Source organism: Argiope bruennichi, chromosome X2 (assembly GCF_947563725.1).
Source record: "Argiope bruennichi chromosome X2, qqArgBrue1.1, whole genome shotgun sequence".
Taxonomy (NCBI): Eukaryota; Metazoa; Arthropoda; class Arachnida; order Araneae; family Araneidae; genus Argiope; species Argiope bruennichi.
Genome location: NC_079163.1, coordinates 76337389 through 76364491, shown reverse-complemented (window position 1 = coordinate 76364491; position 27103 = coordinate 76337389). Strand labels below are relative to the sequence as shown.

Here is a 27103-nt window from a genome sequence, read left to right as displayed (position 1 = left end):
CCTTACTCAACTTCGTAGATTTTTGGGTATGTTTAATTTTTACCGCAGATTTCTTAACAAAGCAGCTCACATATTATCACCTTTGATTAAATTTCTTGAAGGCCATACTAACAAAAAGAAATCACCAAGGCCAGCAAAAAAATCTGAAACTACTCTGCAATGGTCTGAGGAAGCTGACAAGGCATTTTCTAATGCTAAGAAAGCTCTTGCTGAAGCTACCCTACTCAAACATCCGATTCCTGGATCTCCTTTAAGTCTGTGGACTGATGCATCCTTATTTGCTATTGGAAGCTCTTTAAATCAATTTTCAAATGGAATTTGGAAACCTATTGCATTCTTCTGAATGAAACTTTCTAAAAGTCAAACTAAGTGGTCAACATACGACAGAGAACTTCTTGCTATTTATGCTTCCATAAACAAATTTCGACACATGCTTGAAGGTAGGGAATTTTCAATCTATACTGATCAAAGACCCCTTACTGAAGCCTTTAACCAAAAGCCGGATAAATGCTCACCTCGTCAACTGAGACATTTAGACTTCATATCCCAATTTACTACCGATATTCGTTATGTCAAGGGTGCAGATAACATTGTTGCAGATGCATTGTCTCGCATTGAAATCAATTCTATTTCAAAGAAAAATTTAAATTTTCATGACATCTCACTTGCACAGTTAAATGATTCTGAACTTAAAGAATATCTGAAGTCTTCAAATTGTAAAATAGAAAAGCGATATTTTACCTCAGAGGATATAACCTTGTATTGTGACTTATCTACTAATTCACCTCCTCCGTACATTCCAAATTCTTTTCGTTCAATAGTTTTTGAAAATATTAACAGTCTTTCTCATCCTGGCATTCGAGCAACAAGAAAGCTGATTACTAAACGTTATTTTTGGACAAACATGAATTCATTTATTAAAAATTCTGTTCAATCTTGTCATAATTGCCAACGTTCTAAAATTCAAAAACATACAAAATCTCCTATAGGCACTTTCGCTTTGCCAGATGCACGATTTGCCCATATGAATACCGATTTCATAGGACCACTCCCACTATCTGATGGTTATAAATATTGTATGACAATAGTTGACCGATTTACCAGATGGCCGGAAGCTATTCCTACTTCAGATATAACTGCTGAAACAACATGTAAAGCTCTAATTCATAATTGGATATCTCTTTTCGGTTGTCCAGTAACTATAACTACAGATCAAAGTAAAAATTTTGATTCACGTCTATTTAGACATTTGAATAATATTTTGGGTACAAATCGAATTCGCACAATGTCCTACCATCCCCAATCCAATGGACTTGTAGAACGTTTCCACAGGGATCTTAAGAGTTCTATTATAGCCCATTGTCAACCAAACTGGACTGAAACTATTCCCATAGTTTTATTCGGGAATCGATCTGCAATTAAACCAGACATGAATGCCACATGTGCTGAATTAGTCTTTGGTACAACCCTATGATTTTATGAAGCTTCTCTTGAATTAATTAAGTAGAAAAGTGGAATTGGATCACGAAATAAGAGAATATTTTAGAATGAAGTTACTATGGGCTAAATTAAGATGAAGTTACTATGAAAATTAATTAAATTGAAATTAGAGTTAAAATATCATTACATATATATATATATATATATATATATATATATATATATATATATATATATATATATATATATATATATATATATATATTGTAACTGTAATTTTATGTATTTCATATATTATTGCATCAATTTCTAATTTCCATTTGAAATCATTATCCTATATTATACTTATTGTATTATGTGATGTTGTTTTTTATGCACGTATACTATCTTGTATTATCACTTTTGTCGTTCTCCTTATTCACTAGTAGGGATGACGAATATTTTACGAGCAGTTATTACGTAACTGATATCAAAAAGTCACAAATACAAGTGATCAATACTTTTCAAAGAGGGGTGTGATTCAAATCCTTGATACGATCTTACTGGTGATATTTCGATTACGGGTTTTGGATCACGATAGAAAGTAGCAATCGATACAATATCACTGAAATTTACCGGAGCGGTGTCTTCGCTGGAAAGTAACAATCGATACGATCTGTCCAATGGAAACTCTCGAACATAACAGAAAAGGAGAAATCTGTGAACGGATTGAAAAGTGAACGGACCGGTTATTGGAATTGCATATCACTGAAATTTTTCGGAGCGGTGACTTCACTGGAAAGTGTGAAGTCACCGCTCCACTTCTTGAGAGTAACCGGTCTTATTGGTATTCGTATGTGTTGATGCACTGTTCCATACAAATCGTTCTTTATTGCTTGTGATTTGACTTTGCATATATTCCATTTATTGCTGGTGCCATCTATTGGTAGGATATAGAACTAAAGTAAACAATTTAAAGAAATGACATTTATATTTAATTCAAATTTTTCAGAAAATGGTTTACTCCAATACAAAAATTAAATAAATAGTTTTGAAAAAATCAAATTTAAGAAGTAAGCTGAAATAGATAAATTAATTCATTGACACGTTACTTAAATTAGTAAATTAAGTATTAATTACAATTAATAAATTTTATATTTAATATTAAATAATAATTTTAAATTAATAATATGATTGAAATAACAGATATTTGGAACAAATATTTAAAAGTAACAATAGCAAAATTATTTCTTATTCGAAAAATCGTGCATTATGCATCTCTATTCACTAGGGGGATACTCATGTAGTGATCGTAGCGCCATCTTTTATTCATGTCTTTCTAAAGCGCTACCTATCTACTTTCCTTAACAATATCTATGTTAATTCTTCGCCCGTTCTGTGTATACGTGCGCTAAGTAGCGATGTTCCGATAGTTGTTAGTGTAATAAAGAGTTTATTTTTCTAATAGCGATGAAATGCTTTATACAACACTCTACATAAACATCACCACAAAAGCTTTAATTAAAATATTATTAATATAAATGAGCAGGAAAATATGCAAGCAGTAGATTGGAGTAAAGATAAACAAAATATAAGTTTAGATTATTTTATTTTAGTTCAGTTTTTAACAAAAAGAAATCTGTAATTTGCTATATTGAAATAGTTGAGAGAAAATATGAGGAAGCTTTGAATATTTTTAAGATATTATTTATAAGGAGAAATGAAAAAGGAAATTTTATTTTCCCACAAGAAACTGTCTGTTATGTCATTGATGAACTAAACATAATTGCGACGCTGCATCCAATAGTGAGATATAAGTATATATTTTTTTATTTGATATGGTTTTTATGAATATAAAATAAAACAAATGTTATAATTTTCTGTGAGCCTTAGGTATGTAAGTATCTTTATTAACTTTTTGCAACGTTTTGAAAATTAAATCTGAATTTTCATTTTCAAAAACATACTATATCCTTAACTCATGTGAAGGAGGGCATTTTTCTTGCTAATGTAATTGGTTTACAATCCAAAAATTTTAATTATTGCTGTCAAATTTTTATGTTTTTTTTAAATTTGTTAAAATGTTATTCTGAAAATTCCCATATTGTTCCTGTGGAAAATAATTTATGAGAAATATTTTTGTTAAAATTGTGCCATATTTCCCTTACATGTTGTTCAAAATATAATTACTCTTTAACGGCAGAAATGATACCATGTTTGTGATCTCACATATTCAATTAAATGATAATATTTACTCCTTCAACTAAAATACTTTTGTATTTAAAAGAAAGATTTAGATTCATATAAAAGTTTGTATTCTCCATTTCTTATTTTTTCTACGAGTTTTTATTTGCAAATATTTGTACATTTTCTGATTTTAAGAGTAGCATTTTGTGTCTTAATTTAGTTCATTGTGTGGGGGGTTTTATTGTTGTTTTCTATGCATGCTACTTTTTCCATTTCTGACTTTTTTGAAAATACAGTTACTTTACATTAGCTTTTTCTTCTGATCATTATTTAATCATGAATATCCTTTATTGTGTACACCTTTATAATTTTGCATCTAAACTAAATAAGATTTCATAATGTTGCTTGCTTTGAAAATTGCTGTCATCCTTATTATTTTTTAAAGCATAGTTATTTAGAAATGTTATTGTATATTCTTAATTTAAGTAGCTAATGAATTCGACATTTTATTTTATTGTTGAAAGACATATTTAACCTATTACATGTCAATAACATTTAATCAATGGGTTAATAAAGTATAGGAGGTTTCCACAGATTCTACAAAATGTATTTGAACAAACTAGCTATTGTTAGTAGTTGACTCTGCAGGATGAAACCAAGGAATGATGAATGCAAGGTCTATATAGCTTAGATATGTTTAGTTATACAGTGATTTATTTATTTTCAAATTAAAATAAATAGTCGGTATTCTGTTTCTCTATCATGAAATTAGCATTTAATTAATGAGAACTTCAAAATTAATTTCTAACTTTTTAATTTAAAATATCTCATAACTTGATAAAATCATATGCTGGGTGATTCAAAACTCCGTTAACATTTGAAAATTCACCCTATCCTTTCGAATACCCTTCTTTTGGTGATAGGATCATAAAACTGCCGTAGCAGATGCTCGATTCTGAAGTACAACTTCATTAACAGAGCCTTTTTGGGTAAAGGCGTGATTTCTAGTGAACCATATTTCCTTACTCACTGCAGCTCATTATCTCATACCGCATCACTGACATTTTGCTATCCAGTGTTCTTTTTTCCACTTTTTTTTTGTTGTTGTTTGTTTGTTTCAATGAAACCCAATGGCATTCCAAGCATGTGTCAATTTTTACCTAAATACTATTGTTATTTCTTAAATTATTAAATTTTCATATGTTAACAAACTTTAGAATCACCTGGTGTAGCTGTCTTTGAGATGCTGTTTTACTTGCAAACTCTTTCACTTAATAAAACTGAAATTCTCCTATTTGTTTTAATGCATTTAATACAATTTTGTTTACAGTGATAAAAAAAATATGATATTTTATAAAGATATTTTTCCCTGTTGTTAAAATAAAAACTTTATGATCATTATTTGTCAAACTGATATAATTTTGTTGTATACATACATATATATGTGTTAATGTACTTTTTCAGCCTCTCCTCCTTTACCTCCACCACCTCCTGAAGATGATAGTTTGTATAATCAAAATTATAATCCTCCATCTCCACCTTTTCTTCACCGAAATCATGATCCTGATTGGGTTCCAAAGAACTATCTTGAAAAGGGTAATATCTTTTTTTCAGATTATTAGTAAACATTGTTTGAAACCATCAGTGTTATTTTTAATTTATGTGATAGATTTCATTGTAAGAATTATCTGATATCATTAAATTTTAAAATTTCATAATTTGGAGGATTTTTAAAAAATATTTGTTGTTTGTTTGTTCAGCTATAATAAAAGGGCAATTTTTTTATACTCTCAATTTTATTTTATTTATGTAGATGAATGAAATTTTTAAAAAATGTATCAGTAGCATTAATTTAAGAATCTTTGTTCAGAGACTTGCAGCTAAAGAAAAATATTTTTCATTTAAATTAACATCCATACCTTTTTTATATTATTTCATAATAATGCTGTAAATAGGGTATTTTCTATACTAAACATTTTTACATTTGCTTTATATACTTTAATTAAGAGACAGTGACCTACAAATTTCAAAATCTTTAGATCTTATTGTATAATTTAGAATCCATGTTAAAAATTGATTCTCATGATTACTCTCATAACTCTTTGCCTTTTTTTGTTGCTGATTTAGGTTTCTGAATTTTTATTGAAAATGAATTAGAAAGTATGAACTTTCTAATTCTGCTTACCTAACGATGTTTACTAATAATTTTCTTGCTAAATATCATTTCCACATCTTCAAATATAGATTTTAAAGTGAAGAATTGTTGGAATGTTTTATGAAAAGTTTCTTTTAATAATGTAAATTAAAAAGAAAAAATCGTGTTTCTCATTCTTAACATCAGTTTTATCTAATATTTCGTTGTCTTTTATTTGTAAATATAATTCAACATAATCTTCATTTTTGTCCTTTTTTTGATATAATATTAAAAAAATAACGTACAATCCACAACCTTTACAATAAATCTGCAATGAGGTGTTCTTTGAAAAACAGAAAAGATATAAGAGAAAGTGGCGTAACGAGGATGGGATAAGCAGGACCCGCGCCCTATGCGCAGTTGCAAGGGGCTGCAAAATTAAGGAATCAATTTGTTGTATTTAAAAGAAAATTTTAAAAAGCTCCTATTCCTACGATTTTTTAAATTTTAAAACGGCTTCAGCAAAATGAGAGTAAATTATTAAAATCTATCAAAGGCTTCCGGAATTGAAAATAAAATTAGAAATGTATTGTTATTAGATTAGGGCTTAGAACTTATAGTTATTTTATGTGTTAAACAGAATAAATGGTAACAAACCTCAAAATAGATAACTTCTTTTTTTTTACATGAAAAGCAAGAAGCAAATCTTTAAATCTTTTGTGTTGATATGAAAGTATTTTTTTATTTTCGCGAAAACAAAGAACACTCAACAATAGCATGACTAAAAATAGAATAAATTCCAAAATTTAAAATATGAGTATCGTATGCTTTTCAGAAATGAGTCGTTTTTCACATATGTGAAAAATAAAACATATTATCGGAAACTACGCCCTTGAAAATCGAATCATGAATATTAGAAAGTATATTTATGATTGATATGACCAAGGTATATATTTCAAAATGTGCTGAATGGGACTTAATCGTAATAAAACTAAATTTCCTAGCTTTTCGTAGTTGAAATATCAAAGGAAGAAAGACCAGATTAATTTTCATTTATGGAAACTTTGTTATTCAGCAAAAAAATATCAACGGTATTCTGTACAACTGAACTTGTGGAATTCGAGCTAGTGTTTTGATTGAATATCCGGACATAATTTTCATAAAATATACAAGTGCTTATCATGGAAAGTATATACAACAAAAATCTATATTACGATTTAAGATCCTGTAGATATAATTACTAAATATCAGTCTGATTTTTTTACCACATAAATACATCTATAAATTTCTTTGTTTGTAATTTATTTGAACCAACTCTGCTGATACTTTTGACGATAACAATGTCGAAGTACAAGCTGCGAACGATCTTTTAATCTGTGGAAGATCCTTAATTTGTTGTAAATCTCACAATATACGTACAACAACAAAAAAATAAAAAAAGCATTGTGATTTAGTTTTTTTGAGTATGAACTGACTTCAACGAAATCATAAATACTTTCGCACCGATAAAAACGAGGAAGCGGAATTTGTAACATTTCTGAAGTTTAAAGCCTTCAGAATTTTCAGAAGTAATATCTCCCTTTCTATATGTCAGATAATTTTTACTAAAATATTAGCAAAGTGCAATTTTATGTATTATAGACAAGTTACCAATTCATATTTGAATCAGATCTTTCATATTTTGTATAATTTCATACTTTTTTTTTATTTCATGCAATGCATTTTAATTTTGTGACAGGGTACTATTTATATTATTAAAAGTTATTAATTGTAAATTTTAATCGTTAAATTTAAGATTATGCTTGAATTAACTCTGTATAATATTGTAAATATTAACGTCATTACCAAAGCTTTTGAATGGTTTTATAACAAAGGATTTATTTCGATATTTAGAGTTTCCATATAAGGGTAAAAAGGTAATATAAGTTTTTCATTATTACTTTTATGTATATTCCTTTTCAATGTATTAAGAGATTTGGGAACGCTATATATATTTTTAAAATATGATATAAAAAGAAATCCTTTTTGATTTGTATTTTTCTTATGCATTAAAACTTCTTCTCTAACAATTATTTGATTTTTTTTATTTGGAGCTTATTTGAATTATCAGAATTTGAATGGATAAAATTCTATGTTAAGTTTAGCATTAAACTTCGGAAATAATTTTATAAAATTTGCTTCACATGCAATTAAAAAAAAATTTCATGATGTATTTTATTTTCATGGGCTGCCCGTATATACCGATCATTGTGAAGTTATTTGTTTAGATAATGTCAATTACAAAATATTTTATATATTATTATTTAGTAGCACTTTCAATCTTAACACTCCTCAATTTAAAGAATCAGAAAAAAAAATGAGGGTCGTGTTTCAAATATATATATATATATATATATATATATATATATATATATATATATATATATATATATATATGAAATTTATTGAAGTGATTAAATGATTTGCTAGAGAGTAAATACCCTGTAAAACGAATCTAAAATGTTATTGTTTTTTGCATGCAATCTTGCGTAAATTCTTGCCAAATCTATCCTATTCTTTTATTTTGATAAATGTGTTTTACTTATTTTGTATAATTCTTTTAATTCTACATGTCAGTGATAAGCACATTACATCCCACAAACCAAATATGTAATCCTTCGAATATTTAAAAATAATAGTATAATAATTTTAAAAATCTCATCTTGATTTGGGCCAGATTATGAGGAACTTTTAGAAATGCTTCATGCATCGCAACAGTGTTAATGAATTTTTTTTAAACCCTACTTTTTTTTTGTCCTTATTAGGTTTTATAACAAGTTATACTGACTTAAAAAATTAATATATTTTAAAATTTATTATTATTTTTTTTTTCTGGTGGAGCAGAGGTCGCGGTAGAGATTTGCCGACGGGGGGGGGCAAGACAAATCCGACAGGGAGGCAAGCCCAATATCTTTAATTTGACTACAAAATAACTCATAATAATTAAGTTTACATTTAATTAAAGAAAATCAAGTGTTATTTAATTCTTTTTTATTCAAATGCTGATCCTTTTTTTTCGTTGTTAAAACTTTATAAAAGTATTTGTAAAAAAACAGGTTCTCAGTTTCTTGAGATTTCAGTTTCTTTTCAGACTCTTGAGATTTAATTTCTCTGCCATCTAATTTTAGAAAAAATATAGTCATATTCCATTCTAGATTGTAGTATATATATAGAAACACTTATTGTACTAGAATGACGTGTCATGCTAAATGGAAAAATGCATACTCTTACTGTTTTATATCAGAAGCTATATAAAATGAATGTTGAAACAAAAAGTTTTATAAAAGTAACTGTTTTAGAAATACAGAATAATAAATAAAAAATATTCGATGTTTTCTTCAAAAACCGATTTCTCTGCTTAGTCCCCTACCTAAAATATTTGTTAAGTGAGAATTGCAACAATCAGCAAGAATTAAGATGCGTTTCGAATCTGAGGAAAATAAGTGCACGTATTCAACAAAAATTTACTATAGTTCGGACACGAACAATATAGAATGCAGAAAAGATACAATATCTTGTTTTTTAAGAAGGCAGGAGAAAATATTTTGTAAATATATGTACATAATTACTATTTTATGTAAGATATGAAAAATATTCTTATGAATAATGGACTGCTTCAACACTAGATCCCCCTTGTATTTATTTTTCTATTTACATTTAAGCTTAAAAAAACCAATGCATTTTATTTGAAAAAAAAATTAGATCTTGAACATGAATTCACCTATCTTCATTTTTATTTATGCACTTTCTGACTATTCTATGTACTATTAAGTACTTTCTTAATTTGAAGTTATTACAAGCTAATATTCCTACCAAAACGTAAGTTTTATCCCCTCAGTTGCATGCATGGGCTTTTTTTAAACCCTTCATATACAATGGCGAGTCTAACTCGCGTATGGAATTATTTAATTTTTTATTTTAAATCTGTAATTAAGTGAAAGTATTAAGTAATTTAAAACGCTAAAATCACTTGAAAACGCATCATTACCACAAATGCCCTTATATTTTTCTGGGCATTAATATAACGATAATTGTCCCAAATAAGATCTGTCATCTAATTAGGAAATTAAGTAAATTCGTATATCAAGGTGTTAATGTGTTATTTATGAATATTCTAAGAATAACTATTTTAATCCTTTCTTTATCAAGACATCTTTATTCAAAGTCTATTAAAAGTTTAGAAGCATCTGAAATTATATACTTTTTTCCGATAATAGTAATTGAAAGAAAAGTATATATAAATGATACCTTCTCCGATTACATAGTCATAACATTGAATGCAGAGTCTTAAGCATTTAGGTAGTAATTTATTTTAAAAAAATTAGTACATACTTGGTTACTTTTTTTAGTGTAGCTAAAAAGCTACCATACCAAAAATATTTTTTTGTCGTCAACTGAAGTCGGTAATATTTCTTTAGTGTAATAATTGTAGCATGATAAATTAGATTGCAAAAGAAAGCAGATATTTTATTGTTAAATGGATTTAATTTACAATTTACTTACTCCAATGATTTATAATGAATTCACATAATTTGGTTGCAGCAAAATAACTCTTCTTAGCATGCATACTCACAAGAGTGTCAAAAGAAAACAGTGTTTTTTTTGTTGTTGTTGTTTTTTTTTAAATTTAGTTTAATTATTAACTAGATTTTAGTCAGGCAATTCTCATAGTGAAATGAATAACATAAATTTATGAATTCGTTACCGAGGAAGTAACAATTATCTGAATAAGATGATGATTAATTTTAGAACTTGGATTTGAATTATGAATTCTGGAAAACAACTCTATCGTCCTATTCATGAATAATATAAAAGCTTCAATTTCTCTAATAATTCCACTGGCAGGTAATCGAAGTGCACGATAAAAACTTTTTTTTTTTTTTTTTTTCATAATCTATGATAAAATCTTAGCCGAAGGATAATGATTAGTCGGAAAAAATGTGACGTCGTATTCATTTGCCAGCTTATTGACTATTCAGCTAAACATAGTAAAAATTATATGCTGAATGAACATTATGACATTTAAATAAAATTACTGAGAATTTGGACTCGTCGACATCCCTTCGTATTGAATTCTTAGTCAACCGATCAAATTTTTTGACAAAATGCGACATGTCTTTGTTTTATACACCTCTCATCTTGTCGGTTATATTGCCAAAAATAGTGCAAATTAAAAGCTTGATAAGCGACATTTGAATCAAATGTCTGAAAATCTGTGGATATATTCTTCGACATTCATCATATTTGGTTCATAGTGGGCCGCCCAAAAGTTATCGGCAGAATGCGGTATCTTATAAGCTTTTCGGATATATTGCCAAATCTAATGCAAATTATAAGCTAAGTGAACGACATTTCAATCAAATGTCTGAAAATCAGCGGATTTAACATCTTCGGCACTCACCACATTGAATTTATACGACCGATCAAAAATTGCTAGCAAAATGAGAATATCACCTTGTCAATATCTTATTCACTTGTTATCTTGTCGGTTATAGGGCCAAAAGTAGTACAAATTATAAGCTTAATGAAAGACATTTGAATCAGATGTCTGAAAATCTGCGAACTTAATGTTTTCGACATCCATTGCATTCAGTTCTTAGTTTGGTCTATCAAAAATTGTCCGCAAAATACCTAACGCAAATACCGCATATTATTGACCTAACGCCCTATCGATTATTGACCTACCCCCCCCCCCTTGATTTTGCCAAATATAGCCTAAACACTTTAACCATTACTTGGATATTTCGATCGTTAACTTTAAGGTGGATTTTAAAAAATCATATTCGATAATGCTCAACTCTCTACAACCATTATGAAATGGTGAACACTTTTGCCGACGAAACTCTGAATTTCTCGCCGACAGGGGGGCAATTGCCCCCCTGTTACCGCCACCTCTGTGGTGGAGGACACGCCAAAAAAACAATCCTGCTCTCTGTTTTGATATTAGTCTTTTGAAGTAGCTTGCACAAGATCTGTTGTGCATGCATTTAAAGTACTAGGTCATTTTTTGCAGATTTTAATTCAAATAAAAACTATATTAAGTGAAAATCTAGTCGAAAATTCTGCAATGTTGTTGTTGTTGTTTTTTTTTTTTTTTTTAAATCGTGTACATGCTTTCAATTGCAAAAGAGAAATCTACTGTAATGAGTATTTCACATTTATATAAATAAAATATGTGGCTCAAACTACAATGAATTCTTTTCAAAAGGTGTTCTTTGTTTATTCTAAAAATGATTGTAGTTTCAAATTTCTAGATGCGATTAAGATTTCTATACTTGAGAAATTTTATTACTAATCAACTCAAAATGCCGATCGTCTTTACTATTTATTTTTGTTTATTTTTATTTTATTTTTTCAGTTGTGGCTATTTATGATTATGCAGCTGATAAAGAAGATGAGCTTTCTTTCTCTGAGAATGCAATTATTTATGTTCTGAAGAAAAATGATGATGGATGGTATGAAGGTGTAATGAATGGAATAACAGGTCTTTTTCCTGGAAACTATGTTGAACCATGCTTATAAAAACATTGATATATAATGGAGTGTTTTATAAATGATGAAATTGGAGAAATTTCTGATACCAAAGGAACATTTGCATATATCTGAAAAAGAAATTTTGACTTTATGAAAAATTATATATTATTCTAAATATTCAATATATAGTAATTTTTCATATTATTCAAAGAATAAGACATAAAATAATTCACATTATTTTCATTTGCAGACTTATGAATAAATCATTCATAAACTTCCCCACAACTCCAGGTTTGGATATTTAAGTTGTCTAAAATAATTTGAAAATTTTCATATAGATTGACTTTAATATACTGTATCATATTTCAGATTGGTACTTTTCTTGATAATATAAAAAAATAGATAATTCTGAGATTACTTGAAAAGTAATATCTTGATTAATTGTGATTGTAAATTTATGTAATGTTCAAAACATTGTCTTTTCAAAAAGACACTTTTCCATGTATGAGGCTTATCAGAGGAAGATTTCTTTGAAATTTAACTTCATTTCACTTCTCTAATATCTCTTGAACGATTAAGAATTCGCGTCATATTTCAATATGTCATTTTCCTGTTTTACCAAAGTTTTTAGTTTTTTCCATTCAATTAATTGGTTTTCAATTTATATAAAAAGAATGCATATGAATATTTTACAAAAAGTCATGTTTGTAGTATTAAATACTTCACAATGGATATTGTTTCACTCAGTCGCTCTTTACTAGATTATCTGGTTGGCTCAATGAAAGGAATTTTTAATATTTTATGCAAGATTTAATTATGACTGTAATTTATATGTGTGAAAATTTTAAGATTAATTGTTGTACCGCCGTATTCTTTAAAATTGTATTTGTTATCTCAAAGTTAGCTACAGATTTTCAAAAATACATTTTTAGAAAATATTTAATATTAATTTTTTTATGATTATGTTAATACAAGGTATTTGAATTTTTAGAAATAAGCTGTAAGTTGCAAGAAATTCTTGTTTTTAAATCTGACTAATTTTAGATTTTTTAAAAATGTATTTTAATATCTTAGTTTAAAATAGAATAATCTTTTAGGGATTGTGAGAGAGAAGGATCTCATACGTTATATTGTGTATTATTATTTTTTTAATCAAAAAGGATATAGCTTTTAATACACTGATACGCTTTTTCAATCTAAAAATTTGCTAGTAATTGAAATTATTTGAGACTTCTTGATATCTCGAGGCCATTTTATTAGTATGCCAAACATTTAACAACATACATTTCGTGTGGCATCTATTGTGGAGGTAAATTAAGAAAAAGCGATATCCGCACCTGTCCATTTAAGTGATATCATCATCCAAGTTGAAAATGATTGGTTCTATTTTTGAGGAGAAGCCGTTTCTCTAATAAAGAACAAGTTTCGCAAATCAGAAATTTGCATTTCGTGTGGCATCTATTGTATATATAGATTAAGAAAAAACGATATCTGCACCTGTCAATTTCAATGATATCATAATCCAAGGTGAAAACGATTGGTTCAATTTTGAGAAGAAGAAGCCGTTTCTCTGGTCCGGAACAAATTTCTCAAAGTAGATATTCGAACTTTTTCTTGATATCTCGAGGACATTTTATTAGTATGCCAAGTATTTCGTGTGTCATCTATTGTGGAAATATATTAAGAAAAGGCGATATGTGCATCTTTCTATTTCATTGATATCATCATCCAAGATGAAAATAATTGGTTCAGTTTTTGTTTGAAGGCGGTTCTCTAATTAGGAACAGGTTTCGCAAAGCAGAAATTCGAACTTTTTCTTGATATCTCGAGGACGTTTTATTAGTATGGCAAACAGTTAACAACATGTATATCGTGTGGCATCTTTTGTGGATCTAAATTTTAAAAAAGCTATATCTGCACCTTTCTATTTCAGTGATATCCTCATAATAGTAAAATATGATTGGTTCAGTTTTTGAGTAGTAGAAGCCATTTCTGTGCTGAGAAACTGGTCTCCCAAAATAGTAATTCTAACTTTCTGTTGGCATCTGGATGATATTTCATTAGTATGCCAAAAATTTAACATTCAAACGGAACGACAATCGCAATGAATAAATGTTCATAAAGTAAATGTAGAAAGTTAAAACATCCCTAACTGATAAGGATTCAAATATTTTTTTAAATAAATTCGTTAGTAAAATTAAAATTTTGTTGAGATTTTAAGTAATTTTTTATTGCTTCGGCAGATTTTTTTAATAGCAGCCGCCCCCTTTTTTTTATTATTATTTGCAGTTTGCCGATATAAAGTAGTGCAATGAAGTGAATTTCGACCAATTTGAATGCATCATTAATTTATATGTACTTTTTTTTAAGAAAGGATTTAAGAAAAATTTTCTATAAAACTTATTGATTGAAGATAGTATACTATGTTGTAAGGGGGAAAAAATCATGATTCGAATATTAAAAAAAATATATCTATTTGTATATGTATATATTTGTTATTTTTTCTATTTATTCTTAGTTTTCTTTACCTCTTTTTTGTATTTTTATGCACATTTTAGTTTCCTTATTTGAATAAAATGTCCATTGTCGATATTTATATATATGTATATAAACTGAACAATATATATATCTTGCGAAATAATGTTTCAATTTGCTTTAACAATCATGATATTTACAGTTATGAATTTTGAGAATAGGTGAAAGAATTTTTAACAATTAATTATCGATATTTAATTTTAAATTGTCTGAATGTTATATGCTACTGAAGTAACAGAGAAAAATAACTCAACAAAATAAAAGCTGAAATTACCTTCAATTTAACATAAAATAATAAGCAGATTGTTGAAATGCTTTTTCTGTTACATTAATTTTGAAACTGTAAGTCGAATAATTTCTGAAAATATTTTTAGACATCTATCATAAAATATTTATCTGGATTTAATTTTTAATAGATTTATTTAATTTTTAATAGATTTAAGAAAAGTTCAAAAATGCGGTTTGTTCATTGAATTTTAATCATCTCCCATTTAGTAATTGCAGATGAAAATCAAATTAATGTAGAATATTTTTTAAATTAAGATGTAGAATAATTTTAATTATGAGGAATTCGATTAATATTAATACTTTTTTTTTATAAATGTTTATCTGATTAAGAAATATCTTATTCATATTCAGTATGTGAAATATGTTTGTGTTTTTTATATATGGTTCCCATAATTACAATTGTCTGTGGGCTGTTTTTTTTTTTTCTCCGCAAGAAAATTTGCAAAACTATTTTTTAATAGTTTAATTTAGCAAAAATTGTTTTTAAAGGATGCAGCTTGAATCTTTTTATTTCAAACTCCTATTATTATTTGTATCGTATTCGTATTATAATATTACGATATCGAATAATAATCGAGTTTAATATTTGTAATAATCGTAATATTATTTGTGTAACTTTTTTCTATTTAATTTTGAAGAAAATATTTTGCTGTCATTTAAAAAGGGTTTGAAACATATGTATTATTATTGTAATTTCGCAGCTATATATTGACCATGCTATTTGTTATAAATATACCTATATTTCTCTGAGGATATGAAATATAGGTAATGATAGTCTATGCTTACTGTATAATTGAAAATTCAAATAAAAAAGTAGTCTTGCCTATTGTTTGTTTCATGATTTTTAGGGTATTTTGTCTGAAACTTAAATATAGTTTATTTTTATAATGACTAATGTTTCCATGTTTTTTCCTGAAGCAAGCTTAAAAAAAATATTATCATTGAAAGTACAAAAGCATTTTATATGAACATTACTGGTAGATTTCGTGTATAGAAATATTTTTAATTCTTTGTTTTTGAATCGTTAAAAATTATGAAATATGATGTAGAGTTTCTGAAAATAAGCTTTGGTAGAACTATAAATAAATTTTGCTGTATGAAGCCGTATGCTGTAATACTGGAATTTATAATTTTATTCTAAAAGTCTCTAATGATTGTTATGAAATCCTAAGCATTGAATTGTTTATAAAAGTTTTTAACAGACTTTTCATTGTTTTGTCTTATACAGTTAATTAGATGTGCAAATAACTGTTTTGTGTTATACGTGTTGAATGTTTTGATGGCTCATTGGATTATCAGTTAAAGTAACAGATGTGTTTCATGGCAAAAAAGTTATAATAATACACTTGATTCAAAATCAAAATGGCAGGAGGTTACCGAGTATATTGTCGGTAAGAAGCATTACTTTAAACAGGATTTGTTTCGACTGGCAATAGCATTCGTCTTCGAGTATAAAATTCATAGCATTTTGGTGAAATATATACTGAATTCAGTCCTTTTAGTGTAATGTTGTATAAATAAATTTATGTGTAAAAAATTATTATGGTTAGTATGCTAATCTTTTGTTGCTTTTATTATTTATCATTATTGATATATTAGCTGTAATAATGGTCGATTATATTTAAACATTCACTTATTATACACATATGCTAGCTTACTTTATTTATCATTATAGTTAAGTTTCCTGTTGTATTCTCTATAATTTTTTTTCTTATAACGATAGTACAATGTTTGTATTTAAAAAATATTTTAATGCAATGAATAAGTTGAATATGAATACAACACTTTATAAAATGACATTTACATTTGAGTTTCATTGTTGCTATCATCATCTATAGCAGTGCTGGTCGTTCTATCAAATCCAGGCTGTTTCTTCTGCTTTGCTAGGTTTCGAAAAGAATACTGTGCTGAGGAAAGTGAACTTCTTCGCCTTGAATCTGCATAACAGTCTCGAATTTCAATGCTAATTCTATTAACATTAGTGCTTTCTAGTTCTCCTCTGCATAAGTGATGAATGATTCCTGCTCCAAATGCATCACCCAAAACATTTATTGAAGTCCTTACTCTGTCCCTATTTTTAAAAAACTGAAAAAGAAAGACGGAAATTAAACAATTTAAGCATTGGCGGCTTGATAAATGGGATGCATACTGTCATGTAAATTTCGAGTGCATCAAAATTTGAGGGAGAAAACTGTATACGTATAAAAATGTAAGTAGTTACAATTCAATAAAAGGAGCGAATTAGGCAGCTGGAACTACCCTGGCGTTATATATCTTTGAGACCCTCTTGAAGTGTAACTAACACATATTGTTGTATATTTCGATTTGCCACTCATTACATTCTATAATAATATAGTTTTGAGTTAATTTTTATTTGACGAGTGTAATTACATTTTTATTATTAATAACTAATCTTTTAATTGTGATATTATGTAATTTTTAATTAATTTCTTTAAATTGACATAAGTATTATCAAAAGAACTTTTAGGATTTCGCTGTAAAATATAAAATGTAAAATAATTTTTCTTTTCAAAATTGCTTTGGATATTTCTATTAAATTATTTACTTATAAATTTTCTATTAAACGTTAAGAAAGGTAGAAAGTTCAAATGAGAATTAATACATAGCCAAATATTGCAGTATTATGGGATGTAAATGAAAAAAAAATAATGAATGTTATTTTTAATATTCGAACTAATGTAATTTATTTTCATTTTTTAAAATTCATTTTCCTGCATTTGCAAAAACCAGTTTTTTACAAATTATTTTATATTTTAATCTTGCAGCTTAAAGGAAAACTTTTTGAGATGAGAATTCATGTCTTTAGTGAAAATGTTCCGAATAATATTTAAAAATTGTACTTTTAAACTGAATATCGACATCAAATCAGTCTCAGTCTGAAATTTTTTTTTCTGATTTCATAATTCAACTAAAGTGCAGAGTCAGATAACTTATTAATAGTTGAGTTAGAAGTTCCTTTCTCCAGCATTTAAACTTAAAATTCGAGATTTAAAAAACTCGGAGCAGTATTTGAATAGAACATAAATGTGACTTTAATAAAAATAAACAAATTATGAAAGGCATATATATAGACAGAGAGAGTTAGATTCAACAACCTTGATTATATACACGTGTAACTAACGCAATACTTTGAGGATTTCATAAAAATTAATGTTGTAGATATATACTAAATTGTTCAGAATTAGTTATAGTTTTGGAAATGACCTCATAATTCAGAATCCTAATCAGGTGATGGAGACGATGCATTAGCCGATACCCATTCTTCTCCAACTTCAGTGCCGCATCAGTTTCTAGGACATTTACTTATACGTGACTGCTTAGTGCATAAGAGAAAGTAAGTTCTTTTCACTGAGATATTATTTGTTTATTTTCGGTCAAGTAAATTTTTACAATTAAACATTGGAATAAATGTAGAAGATAGGCTTTCCAAAAACCAGTTGTAAATGACTCAAGTTGTAGAATACGATTTAGAAGAAATTAATACCATTGTAATACTAGACACGAATCGTTTCTATATTTGTTTACTGTATGTTTATTTTAATCAACTTGTTTATGACTTTGATATCAAGAATGCAGAAATGCGTATTTTTATCTGTTTATTTTGTTATAATTTCAGAATCTTATCTTAGTCACCCAAATTTGTGAATCGCGTTATATTTCCATGAAGAGCGATTGTTCTCTATATTCTTATTAATAATCTGATAAATATCAATCTAAATCGTGTCTTGCAAAATCTCTTATATTAAGATAGCAATACACCATACCAATGGGAAGTGACATTCTTCTACATCCTTATTAATCATCTCCCAAACAACAATCTCTGATTCGCGTCGCATAGAATTCCTTTAGAGAATTAGAAATTACCTGTTGAAATGGAGTTTATTCATGATCACATGTAAAATGTGGGGCTTTTTTTACTGCCTTTGATTTTATTGCAATGCAGTGCAAGACAATATGCACTTCAGTGTTACATGATGTGCACAATTATTTTGTGACATCATGTTGATTGATTCCATTGAAATAAAAGTAGTAAGTGACAGAGATTTATGAGATTAATACTAATTAATTAATGAATCATGAACTTACTTTAGTGCATGAAACTTGTACGTTTTGAAAGGAAACACATTTCGCACATTTGTATTACGATATTATTTATATTTGGGACCATTTTTCTAATTTTAATTGTTCAGCGTTCTACTAAAGGTTGGCAAATTTCCTTAATGCATATTTAAATTGTTTGGGTTTTATATAGTATAATAAAATCCTTTCCCAGTGATTTTTCTAATTTGTTTTTACATCTCGTGCATACTTAAAAATTTTATGAGTATTATAACATAAAATAATGAAGAAAATTATATTCACAATAACCAATCAATAGCAGCAATCATGGAGATATCTTCAGTTGGTAATCCTACAGATGTAAGTACAAATTTAAATTCGGCATTCAATGTCGATGATGATGATGATTTGAGCATAAATATCATTCTGAGTTTTACAATTTTGTGTATTATGTATTACATCATACGAACATCATACGAAAAAATACATTGTGTAGGCTTAACTTATGTTATGTAGTTGTATACATTATAAAAAGGTAAAAGAAAAATTTTCGTTGCAATTCTTCGTACTTTATTTCACCCTTTAATCTTCAATCAGATCGGAAAGTAAGCTTTTTTTTTTTTTTTTCCGTTCAGAATTTAATGATATTTAGTGTATGAAAAATGTTAGCTAGTTCAAAATTTTTATCTTCAGTTTTCTTAAGATTATTTCAACATTTATTTCATCGCAGATAAAGTTTTGAAGTTTACGGTTGCGTTATAATATCTTTTTCCAAAGTGCAGTGAAAGCACACACCAAAAAAACGAAATTTTCATTCTCTGGTACCTAGAACACCAAAAATGCTTCAAAAGAGTCATAATTAAATTAAGTATAAAAGATATCAATACTGAGAATTGATAGAACTAAGTTTTCAAAATGATAAATTGCAGGTAGCATTTTCCCTCCTTTTTTTTTTTTTTTTTTTTTTCTCTGCTAGCCGAAACAAAATGATAAATGGTGCCGATCTTAATCACGAGAAAAGTCATATAGTAAAAGCGAAAAATGCCTGTTCTGTTGTCAGGAGGTACTTCCTGAGAATGATTGAATTTGAGATTTAAATTATTGTCTTCATTTATATTGCTGAGGGAATATTTAATTAACTCCATTACAATATTATTATGGCATACATTTAAAAATCAGCAGATCACTTACCTTACAGATATAACTTGTCCAGCTGTCAAGTCAATACCATTCATCAGAGCAATAAAAATAGCAGCCACAGCTTCATAAAGGGCCGTACCGTCCATATTTACTGTGGCTCCAACTGGTAAAACAAATCTAGTTACTCTCTTATCTATACCATTATTTCCTTCCAAGCATCGGAAAGTTACTGGTAGTGTTGCTGCACTAGAAAAAGAAACACGTTGATAAAATCATCAATATAAGCAACACAGGTAAATTAATAAATTGAGTGATTCTTCAATAAACTTGCCTGGAAGTCGTGCCGAGGCCAGTTACCCAAGCTTGTAACATGCCTTTAAAAAAAGTGAATGGATTTTTATGTGTTACAGCAAAATACAAAAATGGTAGTGTTACACAGGTATGAATCGGAGCCCAGCTACAACGGTCAGCATATATAAACCTAATTGCTCGGCAGTCTTTGATAAATCGTTAATAGCCATGATTTTGCCGTCTATCAAGGACATAATGCCAAAAGGAGAATACCTGCAAAATAAACCATAACAATGTAATTTGTCATCATTCTTAAGAATCAAATTAGAAAGCAGTATATACCCATTTAGGGTTTGATACAATATAAAATATTACTACCACATAATTATAATGACGATCCTCATTATAATTTCATTTAGAATGACGAAGAAACGAACCATTGGAGCTCCGAATTCTCCTAGTTGCCCACCAATTATCCCAAACGCAATGCAGAAGACAATGAGGCCTGCAAAACAAAGTCGATTGCTTTAATTAACATGCATTTGAAGCCTAAAAATATTTTGTTTGAGATAATATCAATTTGATTATATAAAATATATTCCATGAAAAATCATATTACGCTAAACTTAATTCCATTGAAACCTAATGAATCTGTCTTTTGTAGTACAAGAATTTTTGTGGGCTTAACTATTATTTGTCCTGCAAAATTTCAAAATGAACAATTGTAAAATATAGTGGTCTATTACATAAATATAAAAGACAAAATGTAAGTTTAAATGAAAAATATAAGTAATAAATGGCCACAAAAATTAATAAATTTTTTAACAAATTTTGGTAAATAAAATATTTCATATGGATTAACATTTTTTTAATGACTATGTTATTAACACACAAAGATAAAATCCCTATTCATGTACGTGTACAGTATCGGAAGATATCGTGGCTGGCGAGCGAAGCCTTTTAATTATGAAGAGAAAATATTTAATGTAAAGCTCTTATATTTCAAACATATAATTGCTATAGTTAGTGGAAGGGAGAAGGGAAGAAAGCTACGTAAATGCATGACTTACCTAAAACATTAGTGCCGTCTTTGTATACTTGCTCTCTCTCGAAATATGTAATGATCTGAGAATCGTTTGCAATAGTAACCTCGCCATCAATATTTTCCATTGGCGCCACAGTAACATTCTTAGAAATTTTTCTAAACACAGTTTCAACTTGTTGAAAACAAGCTGTCAACAAATTCTCTGGGAACATATTTCTGGAAGATGAAATAATTATAATAATAAAAGAATAGATGTATATGTTAAAAAGGTACGTAATTTCTAAATAGCATCGTCATTTAATTCGGTATCTTTTAATTCGAAACTCGTGAAAAAGAAGGTAGAAAGCATTTATAAGTGTTTCAAGTAATTAAAAGGCTCACGAATAGGGATTGCAATACCGGACCAAAATTTCAATACCGGTATTCGGTATTTTTTAGATCTTAATACCGGGATACCGGTTTTAATACCGGTATTAGAAATTTTAGAAAAAGAAAGAAAACACAGGTGTTTCTTTGTTTTATTTGCAAGTTTTATTAGAAAGGGTAAATATCACAAAAAATAATTTGTAACTTATAAATTATAACAGTATATAAATAATCACAAAAAAGTAAAGGAACAACTTATTTAAATCACAAAAAAAGTGTAAATATCACTTTTCTGTCTGTGGTACTAATACAAATTTTTGAAATGTAATCTTAAAAAACATAATGCATCAATTGTACTGTCATTAAGCCTGAAAAGTAATTTTGTGCAAAAATTACTAGCTGTCGAAAACGCTCTTTCGGCACCTATGATAGTTAGTGATACTGTTAGCAATGCGCGATATACTTTTTCCAAGTATTTACCTCTAAATCAATCATCTTCAACTAAATCGATTTCTTATCTGATTGTTTTGTATATAGATGATTTCTGTATTGTATTTTGATTCGTTGAAATTTTCTTATTTATCTCTAATTCTAATTTTTGTTCAAGAGACAATTCCTTTTCACTATCGACATTAGTGTCATCATAATCTTCGATAACTGAACCGAATTCTTCTGAATGTGGATAGGTTTGTGGGTAAAAAATGTTAAGAAAATTTACTATAAACTTAATCAGATTTGAATTGGTTATTTTCTTTTCTTTTTCTTTTTCATTTTTAAAATCATTATAATTATGTAAATACCATAAGGCATTTTCTATTTCGATATGCCTTTCTTCTGTGCGATTTTTCAATGTAATATATAATCTTCAGATTGTGATGTGTGTTGTTCTAGTGTGATGTGTGCTGTTAGGAGTAAACGGTTCCAACGTGTTTTAAAATCTAATATTAACATATATTCTGTTTTATTTTTAGTTAGTATGTATTTTAGTAATATGTCATCTTTTATAAGGGAACGTTTAAATATCTTAACAATTGTTCGATCTTTATAAATTATAGGAAGCAATTCTTGATGGGTTAATGTTTCATCCTCATTAGCAATATCTTCTTCAACAATTACATTGTCATTATCTTCATTGTCAATATCACTCTCACTCTCTTCAAAATTGGAATCCGAATTTTTTATATCCACAGTATTTGGATTCTTCTGTTCTTTATTTTTTTGGTATAATACATCTATTACTCCTAACTGAATTCCATGAGCATAGCACAACTGTTGATTTGCACCCATCAACTTTCCAACTTTTTTCATAACTGTTGCTTCATCAGTCATTATGGATACAATTTCATCTTTCAGGGATAATCCATGTTTCGCTAATTTAGTTTTAAGCAATTAATTAGTTAATTAATTTCGCCCGTTAGGGACACATAAAAACAAAAACGTATATAGGGATTCTATGTTCCCTGGTGATGCTATGTTGGCGATCCCTGAACATATGGTGGAGGAAATTTTAAAAATTTCTGGTAAATACCGAAAAACCGGTATTTAAACTTGTGAATACCGGTATTACAAAATTGTACAAATGGCTCAAAATACCGGTATTGCAATCCCTACTCACGAAGTTTATATGGAGAATGCGCAAGTGAACTGTCATAAATATTGGTTCAGCATTTCCATAAACCAAAATATTTTAATTAAACTTTTGTATAAAGTGTATAAAAGTATTTTAGTCATACATTTAGGATGGCTTTAAAAATTTCTCAAATGTACTGGAAGTAGAACATTTGTGAAATTCTTCCTGAAAATTTGTGCACATGGAGAAAGGAAGTATAAAACTTTTACGAATAACGTTTTCTGAATTTTGTGCAGATATAAATCGCAGTAAGTGTGACTCTTTTAATTTAGTCAATTTAAGATCTTAAGTTCTTTGCAGGAGCATTAGAGAAAAAGAGAAATTTCCATCGCCAGAGTGTGAAAATTTTTCTATATCCATAAAAGTGTTTTTTTTTTTTTCAGAGTTATAAAGAATGAAGTTATTCATATGACTATTATAAACTAGCATATCATCTAATATGTAACTGTACTTTTCTTCTGCTTTGCTCTGTCATCATTTTCTTCCTGAAAAATGCATACTGTATTACGTAATTAAATCGGCGCTGAGCGTATGGCATGTATAATGTAAGCATGGATGTTCATTAAATCAGTATACATAAACAGTGCAGTCAAACAAATGTCTTACCTTTTCTTGTAGAAAACACAACAGTTTACATGTTAATTATTACATACACGAATTTCCGTTTACTGTTTTAAGCAAAAGCAGAAAATCATATATAATTTAAATAAAAAGAATTCATTTTAAACGAAGAAACTCATTAATTACTTTCTAAAGCACATGAAAGGAAATTAGAATAATGGTGTAGAAACGGCAGTCTTCTTCTATAGAAAATATTAAACACTTTTCTTTAAATTTCAATTGATCAATTTTCTTTTGTTTTATTAGACGTCAAATTAAATAAAATAGCTTGAGTCACTCGTGTAAATTAAAATTTTAGAGAAATAACCACAATAATTAAAAATGTTGAAAAAATTGACTTATGTTTCAGCACCTCATTGACTTATTGACTGAGCAGCATTGACTTATGTTCAGCAGTTTAGTTCTAAATAGATTTTGATAACAAAAACAATTTTCCTATAAAAATTCTAAAGTTTTTACGAAAATATGTTTTAAATTTAAAGATGTGCTGTTTAGATTCATCGCCCTCACGACATGTCCGAAATTGATTGATAACGACACTCAGTGAACAGATATATCTGGACAATCTTTAAAAAAATAAGAAATAATGAAAACGAAATATTTAACAATTAAAATGTATTATTTTAAACTCCGCATTATAAATAAATAGAGTAACTGAAAATATAAGCTTTAAATTCTCTGATAAAGGGGAAATTAGAGAGTAATATTTATTAGAAGCAATATTTTCCCTTAGAGGATGTAACCTTATATTGTGTCTTATCTACTAATTCACCTCGTCCGTACATTCCAGATTCTTTTCGTTCAATAGTTTTTGAAAATATTCACAATCTTTCTCACCCTGGCATTCGAGCAACAAGAAAGCTGATTACTAAACGTTATTTTTCGACAAACATGAATTCATTTATTAAAAATTCTGTTCAATCTTGTCATAATGGCCAACATTCTAAAATTCCAAAACGTACAAAATCTCCTATAGGCACTTTCGCTTTGCCAGATGCTCGATTTGCCCATATAAATATCGATTTCATAGGACCACTCCCACTATCTGATGGTTATAAATATTGTATGACAATAGTTGACTGATTTACCAGATGGCCGGAAGCTATTCCTACTTCAGATATAACTTCTGAAACAACATGTAAAGCTCTAATTCATAATTGGATATCTCGTTTCGGTTGTCGAGTAACTATAACTACAGATCAAGGTAAAAATTTTGATTCAAATCTATTTAGACATTTGAATAATATTTTGGGTACAAATCCGATTCGCACAACGTCCTACCATCCCCAATCCAATGGACTTGTAGAACGTTTCCACATGGATCTTAAGAGTTCTATTATAGCCCATTGTCAACCAAACTGGACTGAATCTATTCCCATAGTTTTACTCGGGAATCGATCTGCAATTAAACCAGACATAAATGCCACATGTGCTGAATTAGTCTTTGGTACAACCCTCAGATTGCCTTCTGACATTTTAACCTCAAAAGTAGATATATCAATACTAACAGATACTTATGTATCAAAATTCAAAGCTTTAATGCAATCTATAAATCCTATCTCTACGTCTAGACACTCGGTTAAGTCTATTTATATTCATCCATCCTTAAGTACTTGCTCTCATGTATTTTTGAGAGTGGACAGTGTTAAACCTCCTCTTTCACCTCCTTACATTGGTCCACACCTTGTAATCAGCAGGAAAGATAAAACTTTTGTATCAAAAGTTAATAATAAAAATGTCACAGTTTCCCTAGACCGTGTCAAACCTGCATATGTGGTGACAGGATCTAATGACTCGTTACCTTCTATACCTGCATCTATTCATAAAACTCAAGCTGAACTTTCTTCTAAAAATGAACAATTACCGACAAAACCAACTACCACTCGTAGTGGACGTCATGTCCATTTTCCAACGAGATTAATTACTGAGATATAAATTGTCGTGTATATATATATATATATATATATATATATTGTAACTGTAATTTTATGTATTTCATATATTATTGCATCAATTTCTAATTTCCATTTGAAATCATTATCCTATATTATACTTATTGTATTATGTGATGTTGTTTTTTATGCACGTATACTATCTTGTATTATCACATTTGTCGTTCTCCTTATTCACTAGTAGGGATGACGAATATTTTACGAGCGGTTATTACGTAACTGATATCAAAAAGTCACAAATACAAGTGATCAATACTTTTCAAAGAGGGGTGTGATTCAAATGCTTGATACGATCTTACTGGTGATATTTCGATTACAGGTTTTGGATCACGATAGAAAGTAGCAATCGATACAATATCACTGAAATTTACCGGAGCGGTGTCTTCGCTGGAAAGTAACAATCGATACGATCTGTCCAATGGAAACTCTCGAACATAACAGGAAAGGAGAAATCTGTGAACGGATTGAAAAGTGAACGGACCGGTTATTGGAATCATCGTATCACTGAATTGCATATCACTGAAATTTGTCGGAGCGGTGACTTTACTGGAAAGTGTGAAGTCGCCGCTAAACTTCATGAGAGTAACCGGTCTTATTGGTATTCATATGTATTTCGATTACAGGTTTTGGATCACGATAGAAAGTATCAATCGATACGATATCACTGAAATTTGCTGTAGTGGTGACTTCACTGGAAAGTAACAATCAATACAATCTGTCCAATCGAAGCTCTCGAAAGAAATTGGATTGAAAAGTGAACGAACCGCTTATTGGAATTATCGTATCGTATCATTGAATTGCATATCACTGAAATTTATCGGAGCGGTAATTTCACCGGAAAGTGCGAGGCTTCACTGGAAAGTGCGAAGTTACCGCTCCACTTTACAGGAGTGACCGATATT

At 28.5% G+C, this 27103-nt stretch overlaps 1 protein-coding gene and 1 pseudogene across 1 annotated transcript in view; one reads left to right on the top strand and one right to left on the bottom strand.

Moving 5' to 3' along the window:
• Positions 1-15894, top strand: part of LOC129960155 (abl interactor 2-like) — a 30513-nt gene extending 14619 nt beyond the window's left edge. The window contains exons 6-7 of the mRNA XM_056073341.1: positions 5071-5202; positions 12138-15894. Coding sequence (XP_055929316.1) covers positions 5071-5202; positions 12138-12301 — 296 coding nt within the window. The 3' untranslated portion in view covers positions 12302-15894. The remainder of the gene's footprint in view (positions 1-5070; positions 5203-12137) is intronic.
• A 982-nt stretch (positions 15895-16876) lies between these two features.
• Positions 16877-24764, bottom strand: LOC129959805 (excitatory amino acid transporter 2-like; annotated as a pseudogene).
• Between the last annotated feature and the right edge of the window lie 2339 nt (positions 24765-27103).